The sequence below is a fragment of the Hermetia illucens genome, chromosome 4 (genome assembly GCF_905115235.1).
Source record: "Hermetia illucens chromosome 4, iHerIll2.2.curated.20191125, whole genome shotgun sequence".
NCBI classification, from domain to species: domain Eukaryota; kingdom Metazoa; phylum Arthropoda; class Insecta; order Diptera; family Stratiomyidae; genus Hermetia; species Hermetia illucens.
The window spans coordinates 60,649,565-60,663,356 of record NC_051852.1 but is presented as its reverse complement, the minus strand read 5'-3'; the positions used below and the strand labels follow the sequence as shown (position 1 = coordinate 60,663,356).

Genomic DNA, 13,792 nt, shown 5'->3' with positions numbered 1-13,792 from the left:
GCTTATTTAAATCGCTCGGTGGTTTTACCTTCACTTATTGGTACGCCTTATGATCACGTCAAAAAACCCAAGTGTTTAATCGTGGTGAGTGAAATTTACTTTAGAAGTTAGAGTTAATTTATTTGACAAAGATAGAAAATTCGTCTGAAATACAATATCGATTGATTGATGTTCTCCTTCCGTTTCAGCCATCAGGTTGGCGAAAGATCCGAAACATCGTTCAATGGACACCATTCTTCCAAACTTACAAGAAACAACGTTATCCATGGGTTCAGTTGGCCGGCCACCAAGGAAACTTCAAAGCAGGGCCCGAACAAGGCACGGTCCTCAAAAAACTATGCCCGAAAGAGGAACTGTGCTTCAAAGTACTTATGAGCGATGTGTTGAGACCTTATGTTCCGGAATACAAGGGACAAGTTACAAGCGAAGACGGAGAGTGTGAGTTTCATTTTTACTTCCTTTACTTCCTCCTGATATAGTTTCCGATTGCCTAGTTCATTTCACTACAACAGCTTATTGACAACACCAAATGTTGGCTTCATATTTTAGTGTACCTTCAACTGCAAGATTTGCTAAGCGATTTCCACCAGCCTTGCGTAATGGATTGCAAGATTGGCGTTCGTACATATTTGGAGGAGGAACTTTCGAAAGCGAAGGAGAAGCCCAAGCTGCGAAAGGATATGTATGAAAAAATGATCCAGATAGATCCCGAAGCACCCAGTGAAGAAGAACATCGCGCGAAAGGTGTGACGAAACCTCGGTATATGGTTTGGCGGGAAACTATTTCCAGCACCGCCACTTTGGGCTTTCGAATTGAAGTAAGTGATAAGCTCATATCTTCAGATTGTGTTTATGTTTTAAGTTTGGTTCACACCAACGCGATAATCAGATCACTACCATGCAGTATTAGATGATCTCACTTCTTACTTTGGTGTCGAAGTTTTCTTATGATTGCCAAGTTTGCGATTAGCCAGTTTATATGTCGTTATTTCTGCATTAGTTGCGTTAACGTGAATCAAACTCGAAAGAATTTAGGTAATTCCACACGCGTGTTATGATTGTTTCTCATTGAATTGAAATCGTTGCAGGGTATTAAGAAAAGTGATGGGACCAGTTCAAAAGATTTCAAGACGACGAAGTCTCGAGAGCAAATTAAGGATGCATTCAAAGAGTTCACTGACTGCTTCCCCCATGCTGTCGTAAGTTATACCAAATGATTCTGTATGGCTGAAAATTTATGTTGAACTTCTTCAACAGCCTAAATACCTGCAACGTCTTCAGGCTATTCGTGGCACTCTTGAATGTTCGGATTTCTTCCAGTCACACGAAATGATTGGAAGCTCCTTGCTGTTCGTTCATGATCGAAACTCCGCCGGAGTGTGGCTCATCGACTTCGCCAAGACAGTTAACCTCCCTTCCGAGCTTCAAATTGATCACAGCACCACATGGAAGGTCGGAAACCATGAGGATGGCTATTTAATCGGTATCAATAATCTCATTGATATTTTTGGCGAAATTACTGAGGAGCTCGCTAACGAAATGGCCTCGAATGCGGCCACGCCTACACCAACGGCCACCATACTCGATAGTGAGGATAGCGAGCTGATAATGGCAGAAGCCCTCGGCGGTCGAAGTGATAGTATTTATAGTGATGCCACGAGTCGGGGCAAGCGGACGAGCAGTGTTGGCGATTGGGATACAGATAGCCTTTGTGATAGTTCTTTGGCGCTAAATAAATTAAGTATTAAAGATGATGAAGCAGAAATCACGAAATCTGGGTAATTGTTTCCAATTACACCGTTTGTATAGTACAATTGCAGATTAATACAATAGTTATACGTAACCGGATTTAATCATGTAAAATGCAACTTAGAAAGGATGATTTCTAAACTAGGAGTACGTATTGTTAGATTATTTATTTAAAATAATTATGTAAACGAGGAAATTTCATTGATTTTCGGAAGTACACAAAAAGTTATCAAAGAGGACATATTGTTCACACTTCACACTTTCACTTTAAGCTGGCTGCATGAGAAATTTAACGGGTACTTCCTTCTCGAATCCATAACAATTTCCTCTTAAACGAAACGCTACTACGAAAACGCAGGAATCATAAAATTTCAAGTAGCTGAATTGGAAAGTGAAATCATGCCCCCCTATTGGTTTACGTATCCGTAGTTGCGTTAAACAATATGTTTTCCGAAAAGACTGAGTTTTATACAATTTGCTATGTATGATACATCGTATATACCAGCACCCCCATTCAAATAGTAATTAAGTATTGGCTAAGTGTATCTAAGCAGGAACACAGTATGTATTTCATTACATATATTCTGTTGAATTATAATATGAAGTAGAAATTAAGTTTAAATTTGTTTACGCTATAAAGTTAGAATTAATGGAAATTTTAAATAAGTTCACGTTTTACTAAATTCTTTGAAAGAACTCTAGTGAACGCTTTATTTAGCGAACCCTGCCCCTTCCCGTTTTCCTTTTCGATATATTTATCTCATTCACATAGGAGGTAGTAGACATGTAACAAATACATAAATAAATACGTTTCGTCTCGACTAATCCTACATTACGCTTAGCGCGTCGTTATAATAAAACAAATAGAAAGAAAACTTTTCTTTTTAATGTTCTGCCCATCGTAGTACAATGATATACTTTTAAATTCTAAAAATTATGTGTATAAATGTTGCACCACTCCTGCGGATACACGAAAATTAAAACTCTCGAATGATGACGTAACTTCCTTACGACATGTTTGCAGTCACGCACGATGGATGGCAACATAACCCTTAAAGATTCATTCGAAATTAGAAAAGTTAATAAGCTATAACTTACATTTTTACCAAAAGTCTAACAAAACCTGATTTATATTTTTTAAAATATAAAGTTTGTCGCCAAGGATTGGTTTTCACGCAGCCCCTTCTTTCTGTAACGCTGCTTCAGTTTGAGATGGGGAATCGAGGCAAGAGATAAAGAAACTTGGGCACTATCTTGAGTGAATCAATTGCTGACTTTGTTGTCGTATAATTACAAAATTGAGGTGTATTTTAGTCGTCATCGTACTTCGACGTCTTTATTTGTAAATTGGTGCTATAAAAACAATTATTGAGTATATGATAGTGTTAACTAGTCGCAGTAACTAACTACAATATGTCCACAGTTGGACATGCATCTGGAGATGCACAATAACAGGAGTCATTCGAATAATAAAATAAAATAAAAATAGAGTAATGAAATTACTGGGGCTAATGATAATTGGACAGTGCCTTCCCGTTCTTTCCATGAATACTGTGACACGTATCCAGCGACCAGTTATTCTCCACCGAATGCAATGACGCCCCTATTGTCTTAGAAGGCATGCATTAATCCCTCCGTCTCAGCAACGAGATTTCCAGTATGGGGTAATGCATTGAAAGAATTGCCAACTACGCTGAGTACTGGGATATGGGCGCTATTCCGACTTTTCCCGGGGTCCACCAATTCGATATGCTTAAAAGCTGTCTGGCGTTCTGCCCTACGCCATCGTTTCATCTCAGGCAGGGTCTGCCTCGTCTTCCTTTTCTACCATAGATATTGCCTTTATATGGTAGACTTTTCGGGCTAGATCATCCTCAACCACACGGATTGGGTGACCCACCCACCGCAACTATTGAGCCGGATTTTATCCACAACCCGACGGTCATGATCATAGATTCCGTCGTTATGTAGGCTACGGAATGGTCCATTCTAATGTAGGGGGCCAAAAATTCTTTGAAGGATTCTTCTCTCGAACGCGGCCAAGATTTCGCAAATTTTCTTCTTAAGAACCCAGGTCTCAGAGGAATACATAAGGACTGGCAAGATCATAGTCTTGCGTAGAGAGAAATCGCCGCAGCCTCGACCACGTATGCAGAATGGTGTACTTCTGCATGATTTGAACCAGACTGTGTGAGAGTCCCAGGACATCAAGGGAAACCGTGAGGGATTTAGGTACAATACCTGTAGCTAGGTACAATACCTGTAGCTGACAATATTATGGGAACTCCCGCTCGAGATGCCAAATTTCTTTGATTTCCCGAGCCAGTGGCTCATAGTTCACCTTCTTCTCCACATACTTCCGTTCAACGTTGCTATTATGGGGGGACAGCAACATAAATAATATACGCGCAGCGACTCGTCCTTTCAACTAACAACACGTCACGCTTGTTATGCCGTATGTCGAATTGTCGGTCCCAATACATGCTGTAAGCATAACTATCAAGTACTGCTTGCGGCTCATATTGGTAAACTGGACATGTTCCCGTGATCAGTCCATGTTTGTATGCAAGGTTTTTATGAATCACCTTACATACAGCATTATGCCTGGTGGTGTACTGCACCGGTTTCATAACAGTCCAGCCAGAAATGAGATGGTTCAACGTCTCTAACGCCGAACCACACATTCTCCACTGATTTTTCTTCACCCGCTCTTTCATGATGAACTTTTTATAAGCTGGGGTGGTGACCACGTCGTCCATAATGACACACATGAATTCCTAAACAGCGATCTGTTCGACAAATGCAAATCGACAAATGACTGCCGGAGATAATGCACGTGTTTACCGTACATTGCCTTCGACTTCCATTCATCAATCCGAAAGATCGATCCTTCAAGTTAAGTGGAGTTTGTCCACAGTCTGCTCTCTGTCTATTATTTGTATTATCTTGATGATAATTTCATTGTATTCAAAGCCCCACTTTACATTAATACTGGTAACTATGTGACTAGCGTCTTTCAGGGCCTTTCCGTTGAACATGCACGGTGTAATTTTTTCCAATTCTTCGCTTTCCGGCCTTCAACTTCACATCTCCTGCATAGCGTGGAATGATCCTCCCCATTTTTACAGTTTTTGGACACTTTCCCGAACTACGGGCATTTCAAGTTCTTTGTCATCACCACCTGCACGAGAAAACACCTAACCTATTTTCATCCTTCCTGCTTTCAAACTAGACTAGGACTCCTACAAGTATCTACCTGCTGCAAAATTCCTAGATTTTAGATTCCTTCAACTTTTGAAGTTAGTACTAAAGTTGGGATGAAATAAACACACGTCTTGCGGTAATGGAGACAAAGATCACATTCGAAATGAGGATATCCGCGATTGATTGATTGATTGGGGTTGCACCGATTGTGGAAAAACTGCGAGGAAGCCGTCTTCGATGGGATGTCATGTAAGTAGAATTCATTGCCAAGTCTGAACATCGAAGTCGATGGTAAGTGACCAAAAGGCCGTCCGAAACAACGGTGGATTGACACGCTAGATGGGGCTTTAAAAGGCTTGCGATTACATCCAGATCAGGCATTTGATAGAACCGGCTTTTCAACGGGACAAAGGCTGAAGGAAAAGAAAAAGACAATATATTCGCTATCTGATCACTGGCATATACATTCGGAATACTGCGGTGGAAGCAGACCGATCTTGAAAATAGACTGTATATCTAAATTCCGAATGCATCACCATAATTCTGGCATGGAGCAGCTAAAGCATGTTTGAGTGCCGGTGCAATAGACGGGAGGACATAATGCTGTGCATAAGCGGATTTTTCAGAACTTGCATTCAAGAATGGGCTGCTCACGAAAACATTTCACGTTTATCGATATGAATCGCAGACAGTACTCGATACCTAGCGCACTATAAATTGACAAGATGGGTGTTCTGTGTATCTCAAGAAAAGTTGTAGTTCTCATAATACATATTGTCAACTGCTCGTATTATAGTCAAATTCCTCACAGGGTACCTAATGTCCTCGGATTTTCGCTCAGTCTGATTCAAACCATGCAGAAGTACCCTGTTCTGAAAACTCGCTCGATGTTGCAGGGGTGCTCGATGGACCGGCCGCCTTCTTTTTTTTAAGTAGATAATATCGCCCCAGCTTAGTTCTTTGGCACTTAATATTAGTGTTAAACAAAATTCAGCATCTGCTGAGATTGTGACAACTAAAAAAAAAATACTAGCATCAAGGGAAGTTCCGCTGTTTGCTAAACAGCTATCGTGCCCCTTCAGTGTTTATTGTGTACCTATCAACCTATTAGTTGTATGTGTATGTAACTGTATATTAAGTTGAACAGGAGTTAGTCCCAGAAGGACCCCAGGGATGTCGTTGAACATGTTCTAAACGTGCCAGTGATTAACTGTGAAATAAAATAAATTATGCTTATGCGTGGTCAAAGGGTAGTATAGGTCCCGGGGCGAAACGTGGATTGGTATCCACGATGAAGCATAAAACCTGGGAAATGCCTGCTGAACCAACACCAACAGCTCTACTACCAAACCCTATCTCCACCTCCACGTGGTGACCGCTGGGAGCTCTTTCTTGACGAAAAGCTGCAGACGGAGAAGGATGAAGGCGAGTCTCCCGCGCCTAAAAACGGGACAAATTGTACCAACTGGTCCTCCAGGCTGGGGGTTGGGTGGGGCTGACAACCCTACACGGAAAACAACCTGTTACGAAGCCACAACAGGAGCCTCGGATAGGACGGATTTTAAAACGACGGACCCGGCAACGACAAAGGAACAACGATTTGCGCATTTTCTCATGGAACGTGCGCTCCCTGTACAGAGATGAAGCTGATGAGCAGCTAGCCGATACCCTGTCCCAATATAGGGCTGATGTAACAGCGTTGCAAGAGATGCGATGGACAGGGACCGGTTTCCTGGAGAAGAGCCACTACACCATATATTATAGCGGCCATCCAGTAAACCATGTGCTCGGAGTAGGTTTCTTAGTCAGCCAAAAAATGAAACCTGCTGTTATCGGCTTTGAAAGTATAAGCGAATGGCTATGCACTCTGCGCTTGCGAGGCAAGTTTAGAAATATAAGCCTCATAAACGTTCACGCCCCTACAGAGGAGACTGCAGAGTCGGAGAAGGATACCTTCTACGAGGCAGTAGAAAGAACCCTCGAAGCCTGTCCCAGATATGATATCAAAATCATACTTGGGGATTTTAACAGCCAAGTAGGGAAGGAGCCCGTATTCAGGCGATACGTTGGCTCCCATAGCTTACACGAAAAAACAAATGATAACGGACTGCGGACTATTCAATTAGCAGGGTCACACGAAATGGTTATTGGAAGTACCTGGTTTGCGCGGAAAGCGGTCCACAAACATACGTGGGCCCCTCCAGACGGGACCACTTTCAACCAAATTGACCACGTGTTGATCGAACGCCGCCACCTCTCAGCCTTGATGAATGTCAGAACATATAGGGGGGCCAATATAGACTCGGATCATTATCTCGTTGGCATGGTGCTCCGGGCTCGAATAACAATACCACCTAGAATCCCCTCTGACAATCAGGTGAGAGTGAACACTGAAGCCATCCACAACACAACCCTCCGCGACACCTATAAGAGGGAAATGGATGCCGCAATAACCGCAGTCAATAGAGGACCTGAAGATGAAGCATCAACCAATGATCTTCACAACCACCTGAAGAACGTTATCATGGATGCAGCCACAAATATACTTGGCCCCAGCCGCAAAAGGAGTCGGAACGGCTGGTTTGACGATGAATGTAAGCTAGCAACGGAACGGAAGAATGCCGCATACCGAGTAATGTTGCATTCTCAAAGAACGCGGGCACGCGCAGAGACTTATCACGAACTCCGTCGAGCGGAGAAGCGACTTCACAAACGGAAAAAGGAAGCCTGGGAGAACCAACAAGTCTGTGAACTAGAAAAGTACAGGGAGCAATGACACCAGGCGCGGAAGTCTTACCAACAAGTCAGCAGATGAAGCCTTATACACCTCGATGTTCATCCTGCCGAGACAAAGAGGGAAATCTGATTTCCGACAGAATGGGCATATTAGAGTGATGGGTTGAGTACTTTGATGAGCTACTGAACAACCAGAACATCGGCGAGTTGGAGGTCCCGCCAACTGAAGACGACGGACAAATACTGCCACCACCAAGTTTAGGAGAAACAGTCCGTGCAATTCATCGGCTAAAAAATCATAAGTCACCAGGAGCCGATGGAATTACAGCCGAATTGGTTAAATATGGAGGCGACCAGTTACACCAAGTGGTTCATCAACTTGTGCTCAAGGTATGGGACAGCGAATCAATGCCTGACGATTGGCAGCGAGGCATAATCTGTCTCATACATAAAAAGGATCACTCTCAAGAACCACCCGAGACGTTCAAACTGCCTTCATCCAGATCGAGCAGGCGGCGCGAGATCTTGGGCTGCACATCAATGAAGGCAAGACAAAATACATGGTGGCAACGTCAGCACCGAAGACGAATCAACCAACTACATCAAACCGCACTGGTCAAACACAAACACGAAGAAGAATAAGGATAGGGGAATACAACTTTGAGACCGTTGACAATTTCTCCTATCTAGGGTCGAAAGTCACAACCGATAACAACTACGATGATGAAATCCGCGCACGGTTGTTGTCAGCCAACAGAGCCTACTTCAGCTTACAAAGACTGTTCCGCTCGAAACGTCTCACCATAGGGTCAAAGTTCTTACTGTACAAGACTATGATCTTGCCAGTCCTCATGTATTCCTCGGAAACTTGGGTTCTTAGCAAGAAAAATTGCGAACTCTTGGCCGCGTTCGAAAGAAGAATCCTCCGAAGAATTGAGGATGGACGATTCCGTAGCCTACACAATGACGAAATCTATGAGCGATACCATGACCGTCCGGCTGTGGATAAAATCCGGCTCAATAGGTTACGGTGGGCGGGTCACTTAATGCGTATGGATGAAGATGATCCCACCCGGAAAGTCTATAAGGGCAATATCTATGGTAGGAAAAGAAGACGAGGCAGACCCTGCCTAAGATGGAGCGATGGCGTGAGCCAGGACGCCAGACAGCTTTTAGGGATATCGAATTGGTGGACCTCGGCGCAAAACCGGGATGTCTGGAGTTGCTTATTAAGGCAGGCCTAGACCGGATACCGGTTGTTGCGCCGTTGATGATGATGATGATGCTTTAAGAAGAATGAAAAGGCAGTGAATTTATTAAAATGAGGGGTTTGGTCCGTTTTAAATAAAATATAGTTATTTTTACCTAAAATTTAATAATATTTTGTCTATTCACTTTTGTTTTAAATTATGCTTTCAATTCTGGGCGACATCCTCTTAATTCATTGTGGATTGCCCATACTTCGTAAATATATTGTGTTAAAACTCTCATAAATCAGGAGATTTGGGTGGCGAAGGGAAAGCGGCGATATTTCGACTGGACAAGCACCCCTTTACAGATTTCGCGGAATGGCAGGGCACATTGCCTTCCATAAAGATGCCAGATTCTCAATTTATTTTTATTTGTTGCTTAAATGGCAGAAGACCATTGTTTAAGACTTGTAAATATTGTTGCTTGTTCTTGCTGCCCCCACAAAGTCCGAGGGTGCAGGTCTTTTGTTCACTACCACCCCCAAACCATCACTGAAGTAGAGTGTTTAGCAGCTACTTAAACACACACACTTTTCTCCCGGTCGTCGTTGAACGCAAACAAACTGGTCTGTCAGCACCTCCCCCTCCGCCTTCCCTCGCAATTTTGCCTTTGATCTTACAAATCGATCGAATATATTTATATATGTAAAAACTGTACTCACATTTACCCCTTTTAATCGGACAATTTCTCGGTAATTATTCCGTTTACCACGAATCAGAGTATGAATGGCCCCTTTTTTGTCGCTAGAATATCAGTTGTTTTGCCCACATTGTCAGTAAACTCATCACTTTATTTCAGAATTTGGAGGTCGCACCCGATTTTCAGCTTTAATGACTGGACTGAAACGTACGTTTTACCGCCGCGAAGGTAAAGATGCAAGTGAAATTTCTTACGCACCTGTGTTCGAACATTATTTCTGTGAAAGCCTTGTAAACATTGTCCTTGCTAATAAGCTGCACTCATCCGCGGCATTATGTCTATAATTTTTCGCTGGCACATGCAAATCAATTATATAATAATATCGCATTAATGGGGTCATCCCGTGTGTCGGATTCAAGAAATCGATTTTTTTGGCCCCCTTAATGTAATTTCTCACACTTAGAAAATTGCAAATAGGTTTGAAGCAATCACTGAAGATAGATATTAATGAAGATTACAACACTATGTTATTATTCTACTTAATATAATTTATATGCGGTGAACAACATATTGAACTTTTCGTGTGAAGGTGTCAATTCTTTTCGGGGGCGTTGTACTTGACAGAATTTACTACATAGTTTGTTCCCGTTACTGCCGAAATTTGAGGAAAATTTAAGGATTTTCGTCGAATGGTATGAAATATTTTCATAGTAAAAATCTCGTGTAAGCCATTAAAGCTCTTGCAGCTTTACTATATACGTATGTTTCTTCCCTGATTCTTTTGGAGTAGCTTCTATTCTAGTGTAATTCATACGTTTGACATTAGTTTTCTGTTCAACTTTTATGCTGTTCCACCTAATAGCTGTTAAGTGATCAAGCTTCTACTTCCTAGTGTATCTCTATATTATGCAACAGGTTAATACAAGCTCCGCCATGCTATTAACATAGTATGCTGGTCCCAAGCTCAGGTAAAGGAAGAGGGTTTGAGGCAACGTACTCTGTACTATCCTAGAGATAAATAGAGTATAGTTGGATTTATCCCACTATGCTAAATCCTACCTGATCTCTCTTGGTGACAGGCATGCATACAATGTCGTCACAAACATGATCTTCTGATTGAGTCACAAGCCTCGGAGAAATGCTAAGGCGCCCACCTCAGTCGACGCGGCAGGACGGGCCCCGGTCCTGTCGAGAAATGGGCAAGGGTTCTTGACGCATGGACGGCGTCAGGACGTAAGCAAGTTAGTCCGAACAAAACGAACAAAACAAAAACGTGTCTGTACGCTAAATGTTGGTACCCTAACTGGAAAGACGGAGGAATTTGCAAGAGACCTTCGGAAAAGGCGCATTCATATCTGCGCTCTGCAAGAAACCCAGTGCGACATTGAACGCGAACGCGGTAAAAATGAGTATAAAGTTCTCTATTTTGGTAGCCCACACACTCAATATGGTGTTGCCTTGCTATCTCAGAGGGTTTCCGTGATGCCATTAAAGAAGTCGAACGATTTGATGATCGGCTAATGAAGTTCACTATTATATCAGCTGATCGCACTATTCACTTCTTCACCGCTTACACACCACAGACAGGTCGAGCTGATGCCGAGAAAGATGCTTCTGGCAACTTCTCGAGGAAAATACTTGTCACGACTATATTAATATACTGCTGACGACTATATTATCATTGCCGGCGATCTTAATGGTCATGTGGGTGAAGTGGCAGACGGTAACAGGTGCCGTGGAGGAAAGGGGTTCGGCGCACGCAATGAGGGTGACGATTTTGCGGACACCCATGACCTTGTACTTATGAATACATGGTTCACTAAACGATTGTCTCATCTTCCTGCATTTTATGGTGGGAACAGTAAAACGCAAATCGACTATATTCTCATAAGATGCCAACATTTTGTCACTAATTGCAAAGCCGATCCCTATGAGACCATCGCACCCCAACATCGGCCATTGATCGCTGTCCTGCGAATTAAGCCACCGATAAAACAGCGTAATGAACGCGCTGGCACGCCGTGCATTAAATAGTGGCGATTTGGTGAGAAGAAAGAAGAAACGATCTCACTCACACGCTTAACAACCATTACGAATGTGTGAGAATCTTGGAACCAAATGAAAAACACGATCCACAAAGCTGCCTTTGCAACCCTAGGGTTCACCAAGCCGGGTAAGCGGTACATCAACCGAGATACTTGACTTTGGAATGATGATGTTAAAATGAAGGTCCGTGAAAAGGAATGCCTCTACCACAAATTTCTCGACAATAAAACGCTTGGTAATTGGCAAATTTATAAGAATGCCAACGGTGAAGCAAAGAAAGCAGTCGCTGTCACCCGGGCGAACTATTACAAAAATCTTTACGATAAACTGGACATTCGGGATGGCGAGAGAGATCTGTATCGACTTGCTAAAAACCGTAACGAACGTACACAGGATATCGAACACTTCTGTTGCGTTAATAACAAGAATACTTCGAACAGATTTCAACTGAAGAATTTGCTCATGCTCCACTTAAACAATCATTGCCGACATTTGAAGCAGTTCCACCTGTCAGCGCAACTTGGTGCTCAGAGGTGGCGGTGAGGAAGACGGGGCGGCAACCCTGTCGGCCAATCCAAAACCAAGTGGCCGAGGAGAACCTCCATAGTGGTGGCACCGGGAGACGCTGTACTCACTTTGGCTTGCCGGCCGTGATGCAGTAGGCGAATGCTCCAAAAACCCAATCAGGGCGATCAGACCCGAGTCAGCACGGGGACTCATCTGAAGTGGCAATTAATCATGAAACCTTACCAGGGGTATACTGGTACCATGGGAACCGAGATAGTCTCTGGACTTACATACTTCGGGAGAATTCCTGTCGTACATGAGTACAGCTCGGTTATTTGCGGTTGGTCCCCTAGTGGGAGCTTCATTGGGGTTGTGGTGATGCTCAAGCGAGAAGAGACCTTCGGGCCTCGGTGTAGTGCTACGTTTCAACACGGGTCGCGTACTCCTTAGTTCGATAGAGACTTAGGTATGTCTTGCATCCACCAGTATGAATGCTAAGCCATGCACTTGGTATAGACTGCTGTCGTTGTTGCTTGTCACAGCGGGGCTCTGATTGTGATTACAAAATCAATACGTGTCTTAAGAAGACCGTGGGATTAAGTCTTCCAGGTGCTCACGTTAAACCCTCAAGAACTCACTGTCAGCGCAACTGAAGTCGAGGATGCAATAAAACGAATAAAATCGGGAAAAGCCCCAGGACCTGACGACGTCGCATCTGAGCTCTGGAAAGCGAAGAGCTGGTACCCAACAGTGTGGCTCAGTGCATTCTCTAATCGGGTTATTCAGGAAGGAAGGGTACCATCTGACTGGCAAGAATGTTCAAATTACCGTCCGATCCGATTACTCTCCTATACCATGAAGAATTTGTCAAAAACTGTGGAACTACTGATGCAATACACGCCGCACGGTTACTCATGGAGAAACACCGTGAGAAACATCGCCCTCTTCACATTGCCTTTCTGGATCTAGAGAATGCGTTTGACTGTGTGCCACACGAACTCATCTCGTATGCTTTACGACAACACTTAGTGCCAGAAAAACTCGTGCGTTGGGTTCAATTGCCGTACCACGATCCGAAATGTAAAGTTCGAAGTATGGGAGGTGTATCAAAACCGCTTGGTGTCTCTGTTGGTATTTATCAAGGAAGCGCCCTCGCAACACTCCTCTTTGTTCTTGTTATGGACACCGTCACAAGGGATGTCCTGCGCCCTACACACTGCTTTATGCAGATGATGTTTTCCTAGCATCTGATAGCAAAAATGATCTCGAGCAACTTGTTGAAAAATGGAATGACCGCCTTATGCAACACGGTCTCAGATTGAATTTAAACGAATTGAATTTTTGACTACCGATCCCCATGAAACAGCACAATCACTGTCAGCGGCAGTGATCTGCCCAAAACTGAGCGATTTAAATACCTCGGGACAACGCTATCAGCCAATGGAGAACTGCGTTATGAAATTGCTTCACGCATTAACGCAACCTGGATGAAGTGGCGTTTCACAACTGATGGTCTTTGTGATCGACGTATCAACGAACGTCTCAAATCTAAAATTTACTGCAATGTCGTCCGTCCAGTCGCTCTCTATGGTTCTGCGTTTTGGCCGACTATAAAAGACAATGACCGGCGTCTTGCGGTAATGGGGACAAAGATGTTGCG

At 43.3% G+C, this 13,792-nt stretch overlaps 1 protein-coding gene across 1 annotated transcript in view; it reads left to right on the top strand.

The window, feature by feature from the left end:
- LOC119655964 overlaps positions 1-2,625 on the top strand; it is a 284,525-nt gene extending 281,900 nt beyond the window's left edge. The window contains exons 4-7 of the mRNA XM_038062195.1: positions 189-438; positions 550-818; positions 1,089-1,199; positions 1,258-2,625. Coding sequence (XP_037918123.1) covers positions 189-438; positions 550-818; positions 1,089-1,199; positions 1,258-1,782 — 1,155 coding nt within the window. The 3' untranslated portion in view covers positions 1,783-2,625. The remainder of the gene's footprint in view (positions 1-188; positions 439-549; positions 819-1,088; positions 1,200-1,257) is intronic.
- Positions 2,626-13,792: the final 11,167 nt, after the last annotated feature.